Genomic DNA, 21,124 nt, shown 5'->3' on the forward strand with positions numbered 1-21,124 from the left:
TAACGTAAAAGCCAACCTCCTGAGGCTGCCCACAAGGAACCAGTCCGCTCCTATGTTTCCATCCTCACTGCCCCGCACTGGTTTGGAGTCCCCCATCCCTGTGAGCATCAGCTCCAGGGTGTCCTTTCCCCCAGCCTGGGTGAGTGTACCCCAGGTCCACATGAGCCACCCGCTCATCTGATCTACAGTCTGGGAGCACCTTCCCCAGTGTGGCTGTGTGGGGTCTCTGGCCGGCTCTCCTCGGGTGCCTCTGAGCACTGCACACTGTCCAGAGAGCAGGGGGGTCCTCACTCACTGTCCTCTCCCCCTCTATAACCCAATCTGCATGGAACCAGAGACTTGTGTCTCCTTTGCTCACTCATTTCTTCAGCGTAATAATTTCACAAAGTAGGAAGCCAGGAGAAGTGGCTCATGCCTGTAATCCCAGCACTTCGGGAGGCCGAGTTGTACGGATCACCTGAGGTCAGGAGTTCAAGACCAGCCTGGTCAACATGGTGAAACCCCATCTGTACTAAAAATACAGCTGGGTGTGGTGGCGCGTGCCTATAATCCCAGCTACTCAGGAGGCTGAGGCAGGAGAATCGCTTGAACCCAGGAGGCGGAGGTTGCAGTGAGCCGAGATCGCGCCACTGCACTCCAGCCTGGACAACAGAGAAAGATTCTGTCTCAAAAAAAAAAATTTCAGGAAGTAGGTATTTGTTGGTTCGTCCGATAAACAGCAACAGTGCAGCCCCTGGTTAGGGGCCAAATCCGGTTTCCTGTCCTGCCTCTTCCCCCAGCCCATCGGCATCTCTGCGCCTCAGTTTTCTCGTAAGGAAAATGGGGATAACATCCTAGATTTCATGTGAGGCGTAAGTGAACGAGCACGTGTAGATCGCACCGAGTAAGCGGACAGGTGGCACTCACGGCGTTCCCTGGCGTGTCATTTAAGTGGGCGCTTGCACACACCTCACGCTGACCTTTTTGCCTCCAGCGCCCATTTGAAACCAGCCACAGCCTCCAAGGCGACGTCACCACCCTTCTCACCCAGTATCGGGGCCATCAGACCCCGGAGGCACCGCTTTTGAAAATCACCTCATACCCAGGGCTCCCGCAGAGGGCCTAAAACCTACCCGAGGCTGGGATTTTACCGCAGAAACAAGGTGTCGGATAAGCAGTCACTCAGTCCCAATGTCACAGGGTCCTAGACTGAAACCTGCAAAGGTGTGAGGGCCATGGAGGGGCCTCCCCACATCTGCCACAGTCAGACGCCCGCCTGCGGCCTCCTGGGTGACTCACCTGGCCTTTGGCAAAGCCGTCAAAGCCGTCGTAGATGGCAAGCATCCTGTGGCCGTCGGCGATGCCCACGCGCACGGCCGAGCGCACGGCGGCGTTCATTCCAGCCGCGGGGGCCCCCACGTTGATGACAGCCACGTTGCAATTGGTCTGCAAGACAGAAGGTGGGCGGGAGCCGGGCACGGGTGCACGCAAGCTCCATTTGTGGCATACCTTGGCCGCGGTCCACGCTGTGCCAGGCCAGAAAACAGGTGGCCTCATTCAGAGAGGCAGAGGCCACGAGGGGAGTCCCACGGGAGAGGTCGGGGAGCAGAAGAAAGGCCGGGGCATCACGGGAGGCCGGCCGCCTACCTTTGGGATCTGATCATCTGGCAGCTTGATGGCAAGTCGCTTGTAGGTGTTCAGGTTGCCCGCAAAGCTCCTAGAGGAGGAGGATGTGGTCAGATCAGAGTCAGGTACACGGGACACCACAGTCGGGTACGTGGGGCTCGTGTGAGAAAAGGCGGCTTCTCCGCCGGCACTCCGTGTGTCTGCCAGCTATCTGGGCAGGAGGAGGCACCAGGATGCCCCGCAGAGCCCCTGACTGGGACCCACAGTGCCGTCCACATCTCGTGTGGAAATGGATTTAGGGAAAAGGGCACGCTTCTACACTTCAGAATGTTCTCTTGCAAAACATGGGCCATGGCCAGGTGCAGTGGCTCAGGCCTGGAATCCCAGCTCTTTGGGAGGCTGAGATGGGTGGATCACTTGAGGTCAGAAGTTCGAGACCAGCCTGATCAACAGGTGAAAACACTGTCTCTACTAAAAATACAAAAATTAGCCAGGCATGATAGATAGATTGCTTGAACCTGGGAGGCGGAGGTTGCAGTGAGCTGAGATTATGACATTGCACTCCATCCTGGACAACAGGAGACTGTCTTAAAAAAACAAACCAACAAATGTGGGCTACGAGTCACATTGTGCCTCACTCTCATTAGCTCCTAAACAACCGCTACCTTGCTGAAAAGGACCAATGGCAAATTCAGAAAATGACTTCCCTCTAACCCGTCGCCAGGCCTGCTATGGCAGAAGTGGGGCTGTGAGTACCGTCCGGCCTTCTGAGTTTTCACGTTCACGTGGAACGAGCATAACCCCTGGCACATCTGTGGTGGCCAGGCCTGGGGACATGCTCCTGGCAGAGCAGGGCTCTCGCCAAAGCACTCACTTTCCCCGGAGTCGAACCGCGTCCTGAAACCTCCTCTCATCCATCGCCTTCTGCACATCCTGAGTCTTTTAAAACAATAACGAAAAGAAGAAAGAATGTGTCAGGACCTGGTACAGTGGATGAGGTGGGTGGAGGCTCGTTCGGTCCTTCCCGCTGGCCGCCTCCAGTCTAAGGCAGGCAGCCGGCAGCCCCAGGGTTAATGGTCTAGGCCACCAGCCGCCAAGTGTGTCCTGATGCTGGTGGGCACCTGGCCCCTCACTGCCCAGCTGTGAGGTCACAGCCCCTGGGTCTGCCTAGCTCAGGAGGCTTCTGAGAACAAAAGCGGAGGCATCACCTGCTGTCTGTGGACCTAAGATTGTGAAGATTTTACTCTAAGAGAACAAAGCCAGAGAAAATGAAATCTCTCAGGCATGGTTCTGAGGGATCCTCGATTTGATTATGGCGGGGAAACCAAAACAAAACACACCAGCTCACTGGGGGATGTGGGCAGAAGGGAGGTCACAGCAGGCAGGGAGCAGAGAGTCCCAGATGCCCTGTCTGGGACACGCAGCTGGGACTGACACACACCGGGCAACCCCAGGCAATGTCAGGATCTCAGGCAAGTTCTTTCTCACTCTGAACTTCAATTTCCTCATCTGTAAGATGAGAAAAACACCCCTACTTCCAGCAACATCTAAGGTTACTCAAACATGTCAGACCCTCAGGAAGACACCGGACAAACAGCAGGTGCACAGCAGTGGCTCCCTCGGCTTCAACAACAAAGCCACATAAGGGTGGTTTCAAGGTCAGGGCAAGTTTCGCCTACAGCGATCCTCTCTAGACAAGCAGAGACACGAGACACAGGCTCAAAATACATGTACTGCATGTAGTTCAGTGCTCTGAGCCTTTGAAGCCTACTGTCTGTCACATGCATATACACCCACACACTAACATGCAGACACACAATGCCTCACTCACACACACACACACATGCAGATACACATACATGTACAGGCAGACACTACCTCACACACGTGCATACATGCATACGAACATACATCCACACACCGATATGCAGACACACAATGCCTCACAAACATGCAGATAAACATACATGCACAAACATGCAGACGTATGACCTCACAAACATGAGCATGCATGTACATAAACATACATGCACACTCTAACATGCAGACACACGACCTCAAACATGCATACTCATGTATATAAACATAAATGCACATACACTAGCATGCAGACACAATACCTCACACTCACAAAAATGCATACCCATGTATATTAACATACATGCACACACACATACAGACATACCTCAGAAACATGCACACATGCATATAAACATGTACACAAGCGTGTGTACATGCATTTACAGACACGTGCACACACATCTACATACATACGCACACATTCACACACATACAAATACTATCTTCTCCCTTGGGCTTTTGGAAATTATGTTTCCAACGTGACCTTCAACAAGCCCCTTGACTGAATTGCTTCATGGCTTCTTTGTGTTGTGATAAGAAGCATTCACTTCACCTCGGGGTCACTGGAAAGACCCAGCAAAGCAGGAGTCAGGAATGAACTTCGAAAAATAAAACAACTTTGAATGCAGCTGACCACACAGCCACCTCCACTACTGAACCATGACTGAAAACCAGCACTGCCTTTTCCTTTCATTTGCTTGCAGGCCATTCCCTGGCCTGAAAAGGGTCGGTGTATCTTTGGGTGACCAGAAGCCATCCCCGTGTCCCACCACAGACCTGAATGTCCTTGGGGACAGGAGGACAGGAAGTGGCTGAATCTGGAGAGGTTTGGGAAGGTCCCACCTTTAGAAAATGCCGCCTGACGGCTCTCCTGTGGCCGCCTCCCTACCCGTGGTCCTCCTGCAGCGCCTGGTTGCACCAGGGTCACCTGAATCCTCTTGGACTGTTGAGGATCCTGGCACTCTGACCTCTCATGGGAGGTTACGACTACATGCCACACGGTCAGTAACTTAGAAAACCAGAGCGCGAAGATGGCACAAGCTGTCCAAGTGTGGGTGGGAACACCAGCCTGCTCCTACCCACAGGCAGCTCACCCCCTTCGCAGAGGGGCCGTGTAACCCAGCGTTCACCAAATAAGCAGTGGACCAGACACCCAAGGTGCCCCGCCTGGCCTGACAAGCAGCATCTGTCCCCAGCCGCCCACCCCCGCCCTTGGCCACGCGCCGCCCACTCACCATCTGCACGCACTCCATCAGCGGCAGGCGCACAGCGTGGTTCCCGCTGAGAGACACGACGCAAGCTGGCGTGTCGGGGGTGGCCTCCAGCAGGGCGATGACCGCCTCCACTCCCATGCGGCTGGCCTGGAAACCAGGTCCCCGTGGGTCAGGAGCGGCCCCCGCCCTGCCCCGTCCCTGCCACCTCCTGCCCTCTTTCCATGACCTCCAACCCTTTCGGTCAGGCGCCCACAGCCCTCCCCATTTCCAGCCCAACTCTTTAGAAAAGCAGTTTCCATTCCTTTAGAACTGGCAAGACGGGAGCAGAGCGGGGGTCAGGGCCAGATGGAGAGCCTTCCTGCCCTGGGGTTGCGCCCTCTGGGGTCTGTTAGGGAGCTGTCCTGGCATCTAGATGGCTGCAGGCCTAGAGACTGTCCTCCCCCAACAAAGGTCTCAAGGATCGTTAGGAGGAGGTGCAGGCCGCTGGCATCTCCTGGGGCGCATCTCACCACGGTGGTCCGAAACCCTCCCTCCCAGAGACCTTGTCAACACGCCCAACCCTTCCACCCTCACCAAGATCCTGTCGAACGCCGAAGGGGTCCCTCCTCTCTGCACGTGCCCGAGGATGGTCACGCGTGTGTCGTAGCCCAGCTGCGTGACGACGAGCTGCAAGGAAATGTGTCGTTAGGACACGGAACCGAGACGCAGATGCAGCAGCCCAGACCTGGAAGCAGGTGCCAGCCACTGAGAAAGGGTCTGTGTTCTTTCCGCAGCTCTAGGTGGGAAAAAGCACTTCTAGATTTTGTTTCCTAGCAGAACATTGAGTTTAACAGGCAGCTGAAGCTTGTTTTTATAAATTATAATACTTTTGTTACCAAAATCTTTGCTTGCACCCAGAAAATGAATACAAGTGACATGCTCGTTGTTTAAAAAGAAGTCAGTGGTTGGCATTTAAACTATTACTTCTATTTTACAAAAATGTCAACCTCTTCCTTTAACCACCTTAAACGTGTTCCGCTGTGATTTCAACAGCCACCCCGTACAATCAAGGTGCTCCCCTCGTCCCAGCCAATGGGCACGCCACCCTGGGGACCAGACAGGCCCCTGAATGTCTCTGAACTCAGCCTACTCCTCTTAAGAACAGTGGGGCTGGGCTACGTGAATTCCATGCTTCCTTCTTGGTCCAGTGTTCTATAATTGAATCACAATTAACTGGGAAATGAAATCTTTGCCTTGAGTTTATGGATTACTTTTTTTTTTTTTTTTCTTTTTGAGACAGAGTCTCACTCTGTCAACAGGCTGGAGTGCAGTGACACCATCTGAGCTCACTGCAACCTCTGCCTCCTGGGTTCAAGAGATTCTCCTGCCTAAGCCTCCCGAGTAGCTGGGACTACAGGCGCACACCATCACATCCAGCTAATTTTGTATTTTTAGTGGAGACGAGGTTTCACCATGTTGGTCAGGCTGGTCTCAAATTCCTGACCTCGTGATCCACCCTCCTCAGCCTCCCAAAGCGCTGGGATTACAGGTGTGAGCCACTGCGCCCGGCCTATGGATTACTTCTTGTAAATATTGGCAGATGTCTTTCCCAGGTGCCTGTCGCTGTTTTCACATCCAGGACGTGTGTGGCTCCTTAACTCATGGTAACAAAGCACAATAAAGAAGCCGACCTGCAAAGCCAGGTGGGGAGTCCTCTCTCCGCAGCCCCGGGAGCCAGAGCCCATCCCCAGCCCCATCTATGGCAGGAGCCCAGCCGATGGCATCAGCGTCCTCTCCAGACGGGTGGGTCCAGCCTGAGCAAGCCCCAGGACACAGAGCCTGCCTGAGCCTGTCCCGTCGGGCCGCGAGGACACAGCGGCTTTGTGAGTAAGAATGTGCTCAGCTGATGCTCTGGGTTATGGGAGGGCATAGGGAAGAGGACGATGCCAGTTTTCCACTGTGGCACACAGAAGCCTGGGGCAGCTGCCAAGCGCTCGGTCCTTGTTCTCAGAGCAGCTCACGTCTAGGAGCCGGAACATTCTAATACAAAGAGCACGCGTGGCCACTCAAGCGACCGCCTGTGTCTGCCGGGGAGTCCCGGAACCTCCAGGGGCACAGGAAGAGGGGACACAAGCGGAATGAGCTCCCAGGAGCGGGCACTGTGTTTCCCAGGCTGTCCTGTTCTGAGTCATTATGAAAACGTTTTTAAATATCAAGGATAAAAAGCTAATAATTCAGTGTTCTAAACCAAGCCTGCCAATGACGCTGACCGCCCCTGCTTCCAGGCAGAAACTGAGGGACAGCCAGCAGCTCCACGCACTCACCTCTTTGATTTTCTCAGAGGTAATGGGTTTATTTTGGGTGTCAATTGCTCCTTCAGCCACAATAATAATATTCAGCCTTTTTTTCCGGGCACGGTTCTGCAGAAACAGAAAATTAGAGACCTCAAATTCCTAATCCTGTTCTTAGCAACAGTGGCAACAAAACCACAGAAGTTTGTCTCAAACTGAACTGGCCTTTCCCAGGCTGGAATGTTCGCCAAACGTCCTAAGAATTGCTTCCCAATGACACCAGAAGGTGGCGAGAGGTGATCTGGGTGGCAGCAGGGAGGGACAGTGGTGAAGAGAGGGGCAGGGGTGCAGGGGAGGGGTCGGGGAGGAGGGGAGGGGCAGGGCAGCTGCGGCTCACTGGAGGAGAGCCCTTTGGGACTGGGCGGCTCACATCATCACCATATAGAAATGTGGCCCAGTCAGCCCCAGGGGATAGTACTTGTGTGATGGATGGGGTCCCCACGGGGAGGGACACAGAGGTGGACGCCCCCCAGGCACCTCATGCATGCTGAGCTTCCTGCCACCTCCCTGTGACCTACTCCTCCCCAGCCATTCCCAGGGGAAGCCCCAACGCCTCGCCACTGGGATGAGGTTGTATTGCACACGGGCTCCAGCAGCGGACACACAGCACAGGCAGTGGGGCTGGCGGCCGCAGCTACACCCGAAAGGCCTCGCACTGCTGGGCCACGGTGCTGCTGTCCCCATCGTCCTTCCTATGCTCATGGCAGTCACACAAACCTAAATAGGTCATGAAAGTGGCACAGCAGCCACTCCACGATGTGGATTATCCTCTCCTCAGTGGATCTGCTTTCCAGAAAGCCCCACATTAAAGACCCTTCCATAGAAAATGGTAGTGGTGGCTGTGTGGAGCCTGGGGCCAGTAGTGCCTGAAGTCCACCTGCCAGAGTCAGGCACACATGGGGCATTGTAACCACACGCACTCTGTCTTAACTGAGACCTCTCCTGCCTTCACTCTCGGCCTTCACAGAGAAGACGTGCCCCACGCTAACAGTCCAAGAGTGAAATATAAAGTGTGACATACTGGAGACAGAGAAACATTTTCACTTGCTCAAAACGCCATCCCACTTGGGATCCTGATTATAGCAAAGCAGCTGGCACCGCCGGCTATCAGCGGCCACAGGACCTGCATTACCTCGGAGAGTTTCACACACATCTGCTCCTCCCAGCCTTCCTCTGGCGGAGATTCTGGAAGGAACACCCAGTCTGCACCGCACGCCAAGGCGCTCACCAGGGCCAGGTACCTACGTGACAAGGCAAGGGCATCAATACTCAGGAGAGAGGAGCCTTCCCATGAGAGAACCCGGGCAGCCGGTCGGCGGCAGACGGGCAGATAGGATGCCGGATACCCAGCGGGCTGAGGCCCCTCCGGGACTCTCCATGGGAATGGAGCATTCATGATGGAGGGGGCAGCCTCGGGGAGGTGGTGCTGAGGGCCCCACCTGAACCGCGTGTACCCACCGCTGACCGCAGGTACGCACCCACAGTGTCGCCCCATCACCTCCAGAACGAAGGTCCTCTGGTGGCTGGAAGAGAAACAGAGGGAGCACCCGCTCAGCCCTGGCACAGCAAGGAAAGCAGAGAGAAGCGGCTTTGACAGCCAGGTCAGCCAGGAGGCCTGCAGGGACTGAGGCTTCAAACATGGTCCATTTCTACAGAAGCAAAGCCTGTGCGGTGGCCCTGCAGACCCCTGCGAGGAACGGGGCTTCAGTCACACTGCGCTTTCCAGCTGCACGTTTCACGCCCCCCGCCCGCCTGGGCCCCGGGCACACTCACGCTCCCCAGCCCTGGGCTCTGCTCTTTCCCAGACCACCTCTCTATGGTTAGTCACGGTCAGTCGGCGGCCACTGTCGAGAGCCACAGCTGGATCCCACACTGAAACCAGTGACTGCAATGTCCCTGCGTTGGTGTGGTTGATGCCCAGAGACCGTGGTCTTCCCAGGGAAAAGGAAAAGTCCAGCTGCTCCAAGCAGCCTTCCCACTCTGTGGGTTTCCAGCAACTGCAGGGGTCATGCCCAGGCACTGAGAATGTGCAATGAGGTGTCACTTGGAATGGGACACCACATACAGAGGCCTGGGAGGCACCGTGCTGGGGGCTAGATTCAGCGCCCCCAGGTTCAAGCGCCTCGTCCTTAAAGGGAAGACACTGATTCTGATTCTATTTACCATTGCACATGGTTTTCATGCAAGGTGCTTCAGAAATTGTACAGCGTCCTACAGAGTTACTGGTGATAACCTGGTGAGCCTAGAGCACCTCGGCTCAGCCGTTGCGGCCCCTCCGCGCTTTGTGAACCGTAGGTTAATAAGCATGGCAGGACATTGCTGGCCGCGTCTCTCACCAGCGGCGTGGAAAATCCACACAAGTCTGCCTTCTGCCATTCCTCAGGGCATGTTCGGGTAGAACACAGATAATAAATTACTTCGTTTCTTCCTTTCAAATTCCAATACACACATTTTTCTCTTTTATCATCAGGGTAAAAAGGAATGTTTTCAAATTAAAAATGAAAAGCACATCAGAGGACACTTTCCTTGCAACAGTTCCTAAAAGTCAAGTTGCAAGGCCAGCACCAGGACACCCAGCCTGCGGAATGTCCTAGGGCCCGTGCTGCCGTCCAAGCTGGGCACACGTGGGGCCCCCGGCGGCCTCCCGCCAGTTCCTCCGGGCGCCTTACCTCTGGGCTGTGGTCATGATGGCGTCCACCACCTCGATGATCCTGTGCAGGGCCGAGTCTGTGCCAATGGTCATGTCGGTGCCACAGAAGTCATTGTCGATGGAGCCCACCATGCCCACCACGTTGAGGTAGGCATACCTCTGCACGGCTTCCTTCTCAATGTGGCCTGTGTGGGGAGCCAGCAGCCCATTCATCAGCACTGCCACGGCTCATCGGGGGTGCCCACGACGGGTGAGGCAGAATGGCCGTGGCAGAGAAATCAACCATTCTAAACTCTCTGATTTGTTACTGGTGTCATTTATTAACTTTTTTTTTTTTTTTTGAGACAGGGTCTCACTCTGTTGACCACCCTGGAGTGCAGTGGCATGATCATAGCTCACTGCAGCCTTGAACTCCTGGGCTCAGTTAGTCTTCCTGCCTTAGACTCCTGAGAAGCTAGAACTATGCCTGGCTGATTTCTTAAATTTTTTGCAGAGCCAGACCCTATGCTGCCCAAGCTGGTCTTAAACTCCTGGGCCAAGTGATCCTCCTGCTTTGGCCTCCCAAAGTGCTGGGATTATAGGTGTGAACCACTGCCCTGGCCAATTTTTTATTATATTTTCTCAGAACTCTAGGCACCCGGATTCTGCATAGTTGGATTCTGCATAGTTAAGTAAACAGAAGCCAGACAAGGCTAGAAGCAGTTACACACAATGTGTGCTGTCACCTGGCACTGAGACAGAGCAGTGGATTATCAAAGAAAAGGAAGGAGCCAGGTTCGCCATCAGTAAACAAAACCTCAGGATTACCTGGCAGCAGCTTCACAGAGTGGCATGGCTTTGAACAAGCACACGTTACAATTATGGAATTAAGAGTCGAAGACACTAGGTCACCTTCACAGTGACCTCTCATGTATCTGTGGGTAGCTGGGTCCTGGGTGGCGTCTACCCCGCACTCAGGACAGACCTGGACTGGGCAAATCTGCAGAAAGGGACTCCGAGCCATCGAAGGACCAGGGGCAAGCTTAGGCCTGGACTGGTGGCCTCCGCCCCCGCTCTGTGCACGCAGTGGGCTGTGCCAGACCAGGACGAGGTGGGCGAGAGGGAACCCTGAGGCCCGGCTGCTTCCAATGGGCGGCGTTCTCCACCCACTACGCGAATGTTCACAAACCTGCTGACAGCGGCTTTGCCTCATTCAAGGCTGCTGTTAAACACCACGCCTTCGGTCATATTTTATATTGCATCGAAATTACCTAACAACCACTTCAAGAAAGAAAAACTACACTTTGGATGACCTGAGGTCAGGAGTTTGAGACCAGCTTGGCCAATACGGTGAAACCCTGTCTCTACTAAAAATTTAAATAAAAAACAAAACTAATTGGATGTGGTGGTGCATGCCTGTGATCCCAGCTACTGGGGAGGCTGAGGCAGGAGAATCACTTGAACCCAGGAGGCAGAGGTTGCAGTGAGGTGAGATCATGCCACGGTATTCCAGTCTGGGCAACGGAGAGAGACTCTGTGTCAAAACAAACAAAAACCTACATACTCAATAGGGCTCTCAGAAACGCTTTCCTAAGTAGTGTCAAAGGTGATACCGGATAACGTATCAGAAGAGATTTATCATCTAAATAAAGTCCTGTGACAACTTCAGTTTTCAGATATCCCAGCGGGCTGGAGGGATGCTGTGTGTGGGCTGAAAGGCAGATGCTGGTGTCCAGGGCTGGGGGAACCCGCCCTGCCCCAGGGCTGGGTGGCCGTTTGATTCCTCATCTTTAAGTGCAATGATCTAAAAATGTGGCTTAGGTGGCTGTCTCGAGGATTCCATAAAACTATCTATGTGAAAGGTCGAAGAGTGCCTGGCACGTGGTAAGGTTAAATTGACTGCACTTTTTTTTTTTTTTTTTTTTTTTTTGAGATGGAGTTTCGCTCTCATTGCTCAGGCTGGAGTACAATGGTGCAGTCTCGGCTCACTGCAACCCCCACCTCCTGGGTTCAAGCAATTCTCCTACCTCAGCCTCCTGAGTACCTGGGATTACAGGTACCTGCCACCATGCCTGGCTAATTTTTGTATTTTTAGTAGAGACAGGGTTTCTCCATGTTGGTCAGGCTGGTCTCAAACTCCTGACCTCAGGTGACTTGCCTGCCTCAGCCTCCCAAAGTGCTGGGATTGCAGGCATGAGCCACCATGCCTGGTCATTAATAGCATTCTTAAGATCATCACTGTTGTTTTGCTGAGATCATAGAAAGTCCTGAGACGGTAACCTGTAAGATCTGTGACAACAGGTGCTTCTGCCACGGGGAAGGGGAAATGTGTCCGTTCCAAAGCTGTGAAACAGGGCGAAACCCGCAGGACACGGGAGCAGGCGCCCACTCACCGTTCTTGGCCAGCTCCTCCAGCAGCCCGCTCCACTCCTTCCGGAAGAGGTTGGCCCCGGTGAGGCTCCCGTCCCCGCCGATCACACACAGGTTGGTGATGCCACGCTGCACCAGGTTGCAGGCGGCCTTCAGCCGGCCCTCCCTCGTGCGGAAGGCCTGGCACCGCGCGCTGCCGATGATCGTCCCGCCCTGGGAAAGACAACACCGGCTTATCTCCTCTCGGCAGGACGGAAAGCCAGGCGGGTCTCACACACAGGCTGACTGTAGGCACGGGGTGCTGGAGTTTACGTTTCTTCTTTTGCATCTTGTGAGTCAGTAACTAGCTATGGAAGACTGGCATTTTCCTCTTTTGAGTCCCAGACCAGAATTCCGTGGAGAAAGACAGGCGGGTCACACCTGGGAGGAGCCAGGGAAAGTGCAGAGCCAGACACACAGCAGCCCTCAGTTAAATATATGGAGTAGGAAGCAGCCTGCAGTGTCACAGCAGACATCAGTTAAATATATGGAGCAGGAAGCAGCCTGTGCTGTCACAGCAGCCATCGGTTAAATACATGGAGCAGGAAGCAGCCTGCGGTGTCACAGCAGCCATCAGTTAAATATATGGAGCAGGAAGCAGCCTGCAGCATCACAGCAGCCACCCTAGCACCGGCCAACAAGTTCAACTAGGTGCACGTGCAGCAAAAGACGAGTTCACTGGACACCAGAGCCCACCGGCCACGATAAGAGAAGCAGCGGGACCTGCGGCCCGGCTGCGCTCTCCCTCGAGCCACCTCTTACAGCAAGCACAAGTAAAACCAGGAAGAACCTGGGGCCAAGGGGATTTTGTTTTGCACCATATACCCGCTGCCCCTTTTAAAGAGCTAAGTCTTCAGGGACTTAGATTCTGTCATCCAAACTTCCAGGGGACACAGATCATAATTTGTCACACTTGGTTTTCCAAAAACGAAGAATTGTTGATAGAATCAAGAAATGCAGGATTCCTTGAAATAAAGTCATGACTGCACCAATATCGGTCCTGGATCTCTAGGCTCACGCTGACTCCCTCAAGCGAGCTGCTCACAAGCGAAGCAGGGGCCGTCTCCGTGACTGCTGGAGGCAAAGCTCTCACCGGCCTCAGTCTGCAGGCAGCTCCCAGGAGCCCCCGGCATGGATGTGACAATGTGCGTTTCAACGTACCAACGGCACAGGCACACAGCTCATTTTCACATATGGAAACTTATTAATATTCCAGATCCCAGAAAAGTTCATGTCTTTCCATGGAACCTACCACCATTTAATTTACCCAAGCATCATGAAAAGGTTACAGAAACTGAAATTCACTCAACACCATCCTGTGTCACTGGTACCAAGTGTGACTGAGACCACTTCTGACGCGGCCCCCAGGGCAGCTGAGGGTGTGGGTGCAGAGCAGGGCAGGGGTTCTCTCTGGACTCCTCCGGGACAAAGAGCTGGGGGCAGCACAGGAAGCGGCACAATGGGAGGTAGAGTCAACAACCCAGAAACTCCCACCCAAGAGACCATGCGGACGCACCTTGGGAAGGAAACCAGGAGAGCCGGCTGCAGAGTGGCTGCCGGTCCCGTTCTCACTCCCTCTGTCTCCCTCTCCATCTCTTCCACACACAAGTGCACACAGACACACCACACACACACAAGGAAAGCACATACACACATACCCCACAGAGACTCACTAGCCACAAACTCGCAGTCAACACACACACGGGTACGCCACACATATACATATACCCTCAGACTCACACGCTGAGATTCACACACCACATACACCACACACAGAAACACACACTGATACACACACTCTTCAACCCTACGTTCACGTCTTATCTTCCTGTGTCAGTCACAGCAGCAGAATGGAAACGCTCTCGCGTCTGAAGTCAACCCACACTGTCCCGATGTTTTGCAAATGTCTCTCCACCTAACTTCCATGGTTGTCAGAAGTCCCCCACATCTCTTCCAATGTGGCCGGAGCTCAGGAGGCCGGAGCCTGGGACCAGCACGAAGGTGTGGGCCCCACCAGTGTCTTCAGTGGGGAGGCACTGATCTGGATTATTTTTGTTTTTTTTTTATTGAGACGGAGTCTTGCTCTGTCACCCAGGCTGGAGTGCAGTGGCACAATCTCAGCTCACTGCAACCTCCACCTCCCAGGTTCAAGCGATTCTCCTGCCTCAGCCTCCTCAGTAGCTGGGATTACAGGCACGTGTCACCATGCCCAGCTAATTTTTGTATTTTTAGTAGAGACGGGGTTTAATCACGTTGGTCAGGCTGGTGTCAAACTCCTGACCTCGTGATCTGCCTGCGTTGGCCTCCTGAAGTGCTGGGATTACAGGCGTGAGCCACCATGCCGCCCGGCCGATTTGAATTATTTCCATTAACAAGTACTCAAAGTGAGCCAAAGATTAACATACATTTCTATAGACCAAACCAGAAGTAAAAAGCTTCTCACAAAGTCTGTTCTCTCCACATAATCTCTATTTCTCGACTGTTCTGAGCTCAAGTGTTCTGCAAATACACTAGACATAGAAGAGTCTGAGAGAAACCCCGGGACAGCCGCCAGGTACTGACCACTTGCAATATGCTGGAGACGCTCTCCCAGTCCGCCTCCGCGATGTTCGAGCCTCCGTCCACCATGCCCTGGTAGCCCTAGGGAAGAAAGGAGAATCTTTTAAAAACGAGATGAGCTTCACTAAGTGTGAAGTGATCCTTAAACTACATAAAATAGGAAAAATGACAGTGAACGTCAGTGCCTGAGCTCTGCTGCTCAGAAGACAGGGCAGTTCCCGCACTAGAGAGAGGCCGTGAACTGGGGGAAAGCCCTCACGTGGTCTCTAGGAACAGGAACGTCCGCCTAGACCCAGCCAAACAGGGCAAGGAGTCGTCAGGCAGGACTCCCGTGCCCAGTGTTTCCTGAGAGGTTGAAAGGCGCCACGTTCACCCCAAGTGTTTCTTACACCTCAGCACAAACGCACAGGCACACGGCGATATTGACCGTGGGACATACATGGAGCGTTTTGTCAGGGGCTCCGCCTGCCGAGGTAACCTGGGCCACTTTTGATGCACGGTAAATCTTGTTGAACAGCACAGCTGAATAATCACTGCCTACCTTACTCTCCACGAGTGACTGCACTGCATTAGGGAATCAGATATCAACATGTGAGGACATACTGGAAGAAGCAGCCCAAGAAAAATTAATTACCCCTTTCTTCTTTTCTTTTGAGACAGAGTTTCACTCTTGTTGCCCAGGCTGGAGTGCAACGGCACAATCTCAGCTCACTGCAAACTCTGCCTCCCAGGTTCAAGCAATTCTCCTGCCTCAGCCTCCTGAGTAGCTGGGACTACAGGCATGCACCACCACGCCTGGCCAATTTTGTATTTTTAGTAGAAATGGGGTTTCTCCATGTTGGCCAGGCTGGTCTCAAACTCCCAACTTCAGGTGATCCACCCTCTGGCCTCCTAAAGTGCTGGGATGACAGGCGTGAGCCGCCGTGCTCAGCTGGACAATGACCTTTCACTTGTAAATGCATCCCATCTTTTCCTCCTTAGAATACACAAGATGAGGAAATGCAGCAGTGCGCACACCACCTTCATCTACAGAGCTCTTTTCACAGCATTTAACCTGGCAAAAGAGGAGCTACTCAGCATTTAGAAACGTTCATAATAGATTATCGGTGCATTCATAACCCCTCCTTAGTGAAGGTCAAGAGGACAGAAAAAAGAAAGAAAGGTTTTTAAGAATGAAGTGACCCATACATTATGGAGCTCTGTATATGAATTAATCAATAGTTCAGGCACACTGATGGCCAATTTGTACACTTATAAATGTAAATTTCCATCAAAATTATTATATATACATGTGTGCTTTTTTTTTTTTTTGAGACAGAGTCTTGATCTGTTGTCCTGGCTAGAGCGCAACAGCTCGATCTCAGCTCACTACAACCTACATCTTTCAGGTTCAATCGATTCTCCTGCCTCAGCTTCCAGAGAAGCTGGGATTACAGGCATGCACCACCACAACTGGCTATTTTTGTGTTTTCTTTTGTATTTTTAGTAGAGACAGGGTTTCACCAAGTTGTCCAGGCTTGTTTCTAAGTCCTGACCTCAAGTGATCTGCCCACCTGGGCCTCCCAAAGTGCTGGGATTACAGGCGTGAGTCACCGCGCCTGGCTCTATGTACGTTTATAATCTAGAGTCATATATATAAGAAACAAGAAAGGAAGAAACAGTCTGGGATGCAATAGGCATGCACCGCCTTTTCTGAAATGAACAGAGCAGGTTCATTTCAGTGCTGGCAGCCCCATCGGCACCTCCTGAGGACCCCCAGGCCCCAGCCACTCACTCACACCACCAGTTCCCCCACCACCATGGCAAAGCAACAGAACATCTTCCAAACACACTCCAGGCCTACTCCAGGGATCAATTATTATTATCTCCCTCACTCTGAAAACAGATTTCCCATGAAGTGCAGATGAGCTCAGTGTAGCTGTGCCCTGGGACGGCAAGGGTTAAGCATGTGTGAGGTTGGATGCAGGCCTCTCCTCTGCACAGGGTGCCCTGGGAAGCACCCTTTATGTTCTGTCCTGCTACGTGTGCTCTGTCCAAAGATGCCCCAGGTACAGGCAGCCATGGGCAAAGCCATGAGTGACTCCTGGAGGCCACAGTCCTTAAAATACTAGAATACAGTAGGTAGGTAGGTGGGTGGTAGATACGTAAATAAAGTGATAACCTAGGCTGGGCACAGTGGCTCACACCTGTGATCCCAGCACTTTGGGAGGCCGAGGTGGTGGATCACCTGAGGTCAGAAGTTCAAGACCAGCCCAACCAACATGGAGAAACCCCATCTCTACTAAAAATACAAAATTAGCTGGGCATGGTGGTGCATGCCTGTAATCACAGCTATTTGGGAGGCTGAGGCAGGAGAACTGCTTGAACCCAGGAGGTGGAGGTTGTGGTGAACCAAGATCATGCCATCGCACTCCAGCCTGGGCAACAAGAGTGAAACTCCTTCTCCCCCCGCCAAAAAAAAAAAAAAAAAAAGAAAAAAAAAAGAAAAAGAGAGAGAACCCAGCCTTGGGGTTACATTTTTAGTGATCTCTACCACCGCAAGCTCCTAGGTTTCTAAGAATTCTGCTTCATTCTGCGTGCACTGCAGAGCACTCCATTCTTCAGGTCTGGGAGCAACAAACGCCATCTGTGGCGGTCCTGACTCTCCAGCTCCACTTTGGTGAAGCGTGCGGGGCAAGGAAGCCAGGAAGCAGGCGCGTGGCCAAGGCAGAGTCGGAGGCCGCAGCACTGTGCCGAAACGGCCCTTCTCAGATGGGTGACATCCCATCCTCCAAGCTTACATCTGAGGAGGAGAGAAAAGATGACCCATGCTGAGGCCTGACCCTGGGCAGAAACCAGGAGCTCCCTGGGTGGAGCAGGATGTACAGGAGCCGTAACCCTGGGCTCTGACAAGACTGAAAACAGAGGGCTGCTAGATTCCCACACCCGGAGCCGCTGTGTTCCTTTCTGTGCAGGCAGCTGTTTGGCAAATAAAGAGATGGAGGGGAAGGGGCCCGCCCCGACACCACCCTGCTGCAGACTACATGCCACGGCTGCTGCAGCAGCGTCCCGAGGCTGTCTCAGGCCGGGGGTCAACCCTGCACCCCAAACAGCGTGAGCTTTCAGACCTTTCCTGGAGTACATGCTATCCTGGATCACGTCACCCCCACCCAGCATTTTACTACTTAATATGCCGTAGTGGGAACCACACAATTTCCTTTCCCTGCATGATTTCACAGAATTTAAATACGGGTCTCACCAAACCTTGAAACGAATCCCCTTGCTTCTAGAGTAATGAGAAAACCGCTCTGCAAACCATAACATTTTGAAAAGTAAAATGTTCTCTAAAAATAATTTCATTATTTTGTGTTACATAGATGCATATGGCAAAGAAAGCAATTAAAACATAAAAAGGGAGGACTTTCGGAGTGCTGCCTCCAAAGCGCTCTCCAGGAGGACTTTCGGAGTGCTGCCTCCAAAGCGCTCTCCAGGGCGCGCATGAGCTAAGTTGCTAGGAAATGACTCATTCTTTAATTTGCAAAGTCACGGTGCCCACGGAACATTTGAAAAGTTAACTACCGACTCCAGTTCTAAGCTGTCTTTCACTAACAAGGAATATATCACTAAATTAGGAAGACTAATTTTACCCAAACCTACTACAACGCAGAAATTCAGATGAGGTTTCGCTATTGAAGTCTTCTTAGAAGGCTGAATTACGTATCTTACTACAGCCAAAGCATGAACATTTCCTCAAACACCCTTTTGGAATTTGCTTTCTAAGCCAGTTTGATGACTCACATAAGAAAAACAGAGCATAAAACCTTTAACACTATACTCAGTTTTTGTTTGTTTGTTTGTTTGTTTTGACTCAAGTAACATTCTCTGTCTTGTTGAGCCTGACTCACAAGATGAACCTTAAAGCTCCCTGCTGGCTGCGCTGGATCCATTGCTGGGCAGGTTTTTTGAAGTCTAAGAACATGCCACAGGCTCTGAAGTCATTTTAACTCATTAAAAATTGTTTTGAGCAGTGTCAAAATAAGCATAGCCTTCTGACCATGCAGGAGATAGTTCTATATGCAGAGGTGATTTTCCCAGAAGTTTTAGGCATTCGTTGAATCCATCGTAAATGAAGTAAGCTAGTTCACCTATGGGTGGCTTTCTCTTCTGTGACATCTCATATGCATTTTTTTTTTAAAGTAAAAGACAAAGGGAAATTACAGTCTTGGGTTGCAGCAAAGTCGGCTTTTTCTTTCAGAATGCTTGTTCCATGGGCCCACGTCTTCTCAACTGGATGATGTTTTTTCCAGTCTGATTTCCTGAATTCTTCACTCAACTTTTCCAGTCTGATTTCCTGAATTCTTCACTCAACTAACCTCAAATGCTGAGCATTTCAACTACCAGAAGAAAACTAGCTGCTGGAGATAACAGACTTTAAAAGCATCTTCCAGATAGTGTTATCACCAGCTTCCTGCAGATGTAGTTTCTGCATTTAGAGATTTATTTATGGGCTTTGCTGCATCTGAGTAAATCCTTTTTGTCTCCTACAGAATCAAGCTTTCTCTAGCTTACTCCTTTTCCCTCTCCCACAGAACCTAAAGCTATAGTATTCCTTCATAAATTAAAGCATTTCACTTTTAGAACTCAGAGCGTGCATGCAGAGGAGTCAGCTCTGAACAGCTACCTAGGCTCAGACTCAGGAAGCACCAGCATTCAGAGCTAGGTGAGCATCAAAGAGAGTCGAGAGGAAGTTCCCTATGCCGGTGGTTTTCAAAGGCCAGGAATCGTGGCTTTATCCTGTCCATAGGAAATTCGAGGCAGAGCTTGAGATTAAACCACCCTGAGCCAACACACACCTCAACCCCTGCCTACCTCCCACCAAGGCTCCAAAGGAATGCTCTCATCCAGAGAACCTTGCAATCACACCCCGAAAGCATACTTGCTGACTTCATTGCTATAGAAAACGTCTGCAGAGCAGCCTAAGGATTTGTTCCTGGGAGATTCTGTCAACTTTAAATTCTAAAATAGGTCAGAACATGACACAGCATCGTGTAGTCCTGCACCTCCTTTGGAAGACCAACAATACAACGAACGACATGATGCATTTAGCCCTCTGTCGTCATAGACTTCTTTCAGCCAAAGCGAAGACTGCACAATTCCAGGTAAGTTGTACAATCAACAGCCGCAGCAGGGGCGAGGCCAGGCGCCCTTCCTGCCCTGTAGAGAGGGGGTCCCAAGCCCTGGCCGGGCAGTGACCTCACAGCAAACACCTCCCTAAGGATCATTCAGCTGATAGCAGTGGTGGGGCGGTGACGGGGAAGGGAGATAGCTCTTCTGCAGTTTGAAACGTCACGTGGAACCAGATCGTCTGAAGCCACGGGCTTTGCATAAATGTGGGTGGGATGAAGGCAGACCATACGTGAAGAATTCGCATGGACGTGGCTTGCGTATAAATGCGTCACAAAAGATGACGCTTGTGCCCGTGGTTATTGTCATCCTGGATGCATCGATTTTGCTGGACAATGTTCCAGTGATAGGCAGGGCGTGCAGAGCAGACCCGGGCACCGGAGCCGGCCGGCGTGGTGAGCACGAGTGCTCGGGTGGAGGGCGTGGGCTCTGGCAGACCGGGTCGGGCACAGCTCTGCATGTGGAACGGCACAGTGCTGCCCTCGAGCATCATTTACCTCCAGACAGACTTGGAGTGGCTGAGTATTTCCGACTTCAAGGAAGTTAACAGGCAGAAATAGCTATGCATGAAACATCAAAGAAATGTGACTGAATGGGATGTGGACAACTTCGCTTGGCTTCCAACAATGCGGGGGAGTGGGGAAGGTGGGGGTCACAGTCAGGGATGGGAGGGGAGAGAGACAGAGATTGAAAAAAGCATCCGACACAGCCCCAAAAGTCAGCACTGACGCTGTCACCTGTTCTTTGACTTCCCAAGTAGTTTCCATGGTCAACCCCGTCCACAGATCCCAAAAGCTCAGGCATCCTCCGGATGGAGAGACGTCCCCTACACCTCCTTCCTCAGACAGGGCAGCACTAGCACTTTTGAGGAAAAGGTGTTTATTTTGGGTCACAAGTGTGAGATTTCTCACTTTAAAGATTATAAAAGCAGGAGGTTAATTTTCTCTCTCTCTCTCTCTCTCTCTCTCTCTCTCTCTCTCTCTCTCCAGTGCAAATGAAGGGTTTCTACCAGGAAGGGAAAGGGTTTTCCATATTTTTAAATGTTATGTTATTGACATATATTATTTTACGTATTTGTGGCGTGCATGCATTTGTTGCAGGCACAGAACCTGTAATGACCAATTAGGGTACTGGGGTGCCCATCACCCTGGATATTTATAACTTCTATGCCTTCCAAACATTTCCAGTCCTCTCTCCCAGCTACTCAAACATATTAATACAATATGCTGTCACTAACACACCCAGCCTATTCCTCTATCCACAATGATACCTACTCCTTCCATCTAAGCTTATGTTCGTACCCATCCACCTCTCTGCAGCCCCTCCGTCCACACCCCTTCCCAGCCTCTGGTATC

The 21,124-nt window shown here is 52.0% G+C and overlaps 1 protein-coding gene across 3 annotated transcripts in view; it reads right to left on the reverse strand.

The window, feature by feature from the left end:
* Positions 1-21,124, reverse strand: part of PFKP (phosphofructokinase, platelet) — a 65,631-nt gene that overhangs the window by 21,258 nt on the left and 23,249 nt on the right. For all 3 annotated transcript variants that reach the window (XM_003939063.4, XM_074405129.1, XM_074405128.1), the window contains exons 3-13: positions 14,610-14,687; positions 12,032-12,221; positions 9,679-9,844; positions 8,488-8,532; positions 8,142-8,250; positions 6,983-7,078; positions 5,253-5,345; positions 4,701-4,826; positions 2,480-2,544; positions 1,627-1,696; positions 1,279-1,425 (exon numbers count right to left, since the gene is read on the reverse strand). In XM_003939063.4, the coding sequence (XP_003939112.1) occupies positions 1,279-1,425; positions 1,627-1,696; positions 2,480-2,544; positions 4,701-4,826; positions 5,253-5,345; positions 6,983-7,078; positions 8,142-8,250; positions 8,488-8,532; positions 9,679-9,844; positions 12,032-12,221; positions 14,610-14,687 (1,185 nt within the window). The remainder of the gene's footprint in view (positions 1-1,278; positions 1,426-1,626; positions 1,697-2,479; positions 2,545-4,700; positions 4,827-5,252; positions 5,346-6,982; positions 7,079-8,141; positions 8,251-8,487; positions 8,533-9,678; positions 9,845-12,031; positions 12,222-14,609; positions 14,688-21,124) is intronic.

The sequence above is a fragment of the Saimiri boliviensis genome, chromosome 8 (genome assembly GCF_048565385.1).
Source record: "Saimiri boliviensis isolate mSaiBol1 chromosome 8, mSaiBol1.pri, whole genome shotgun sequence".
Classification (NCBI taxonomy): domain Eukaryota; kingdom Metazoa; phylum Chordata; class Mammalia; order Primates; family Cebidae; genus Saimiri; species Saimiri boliviensis.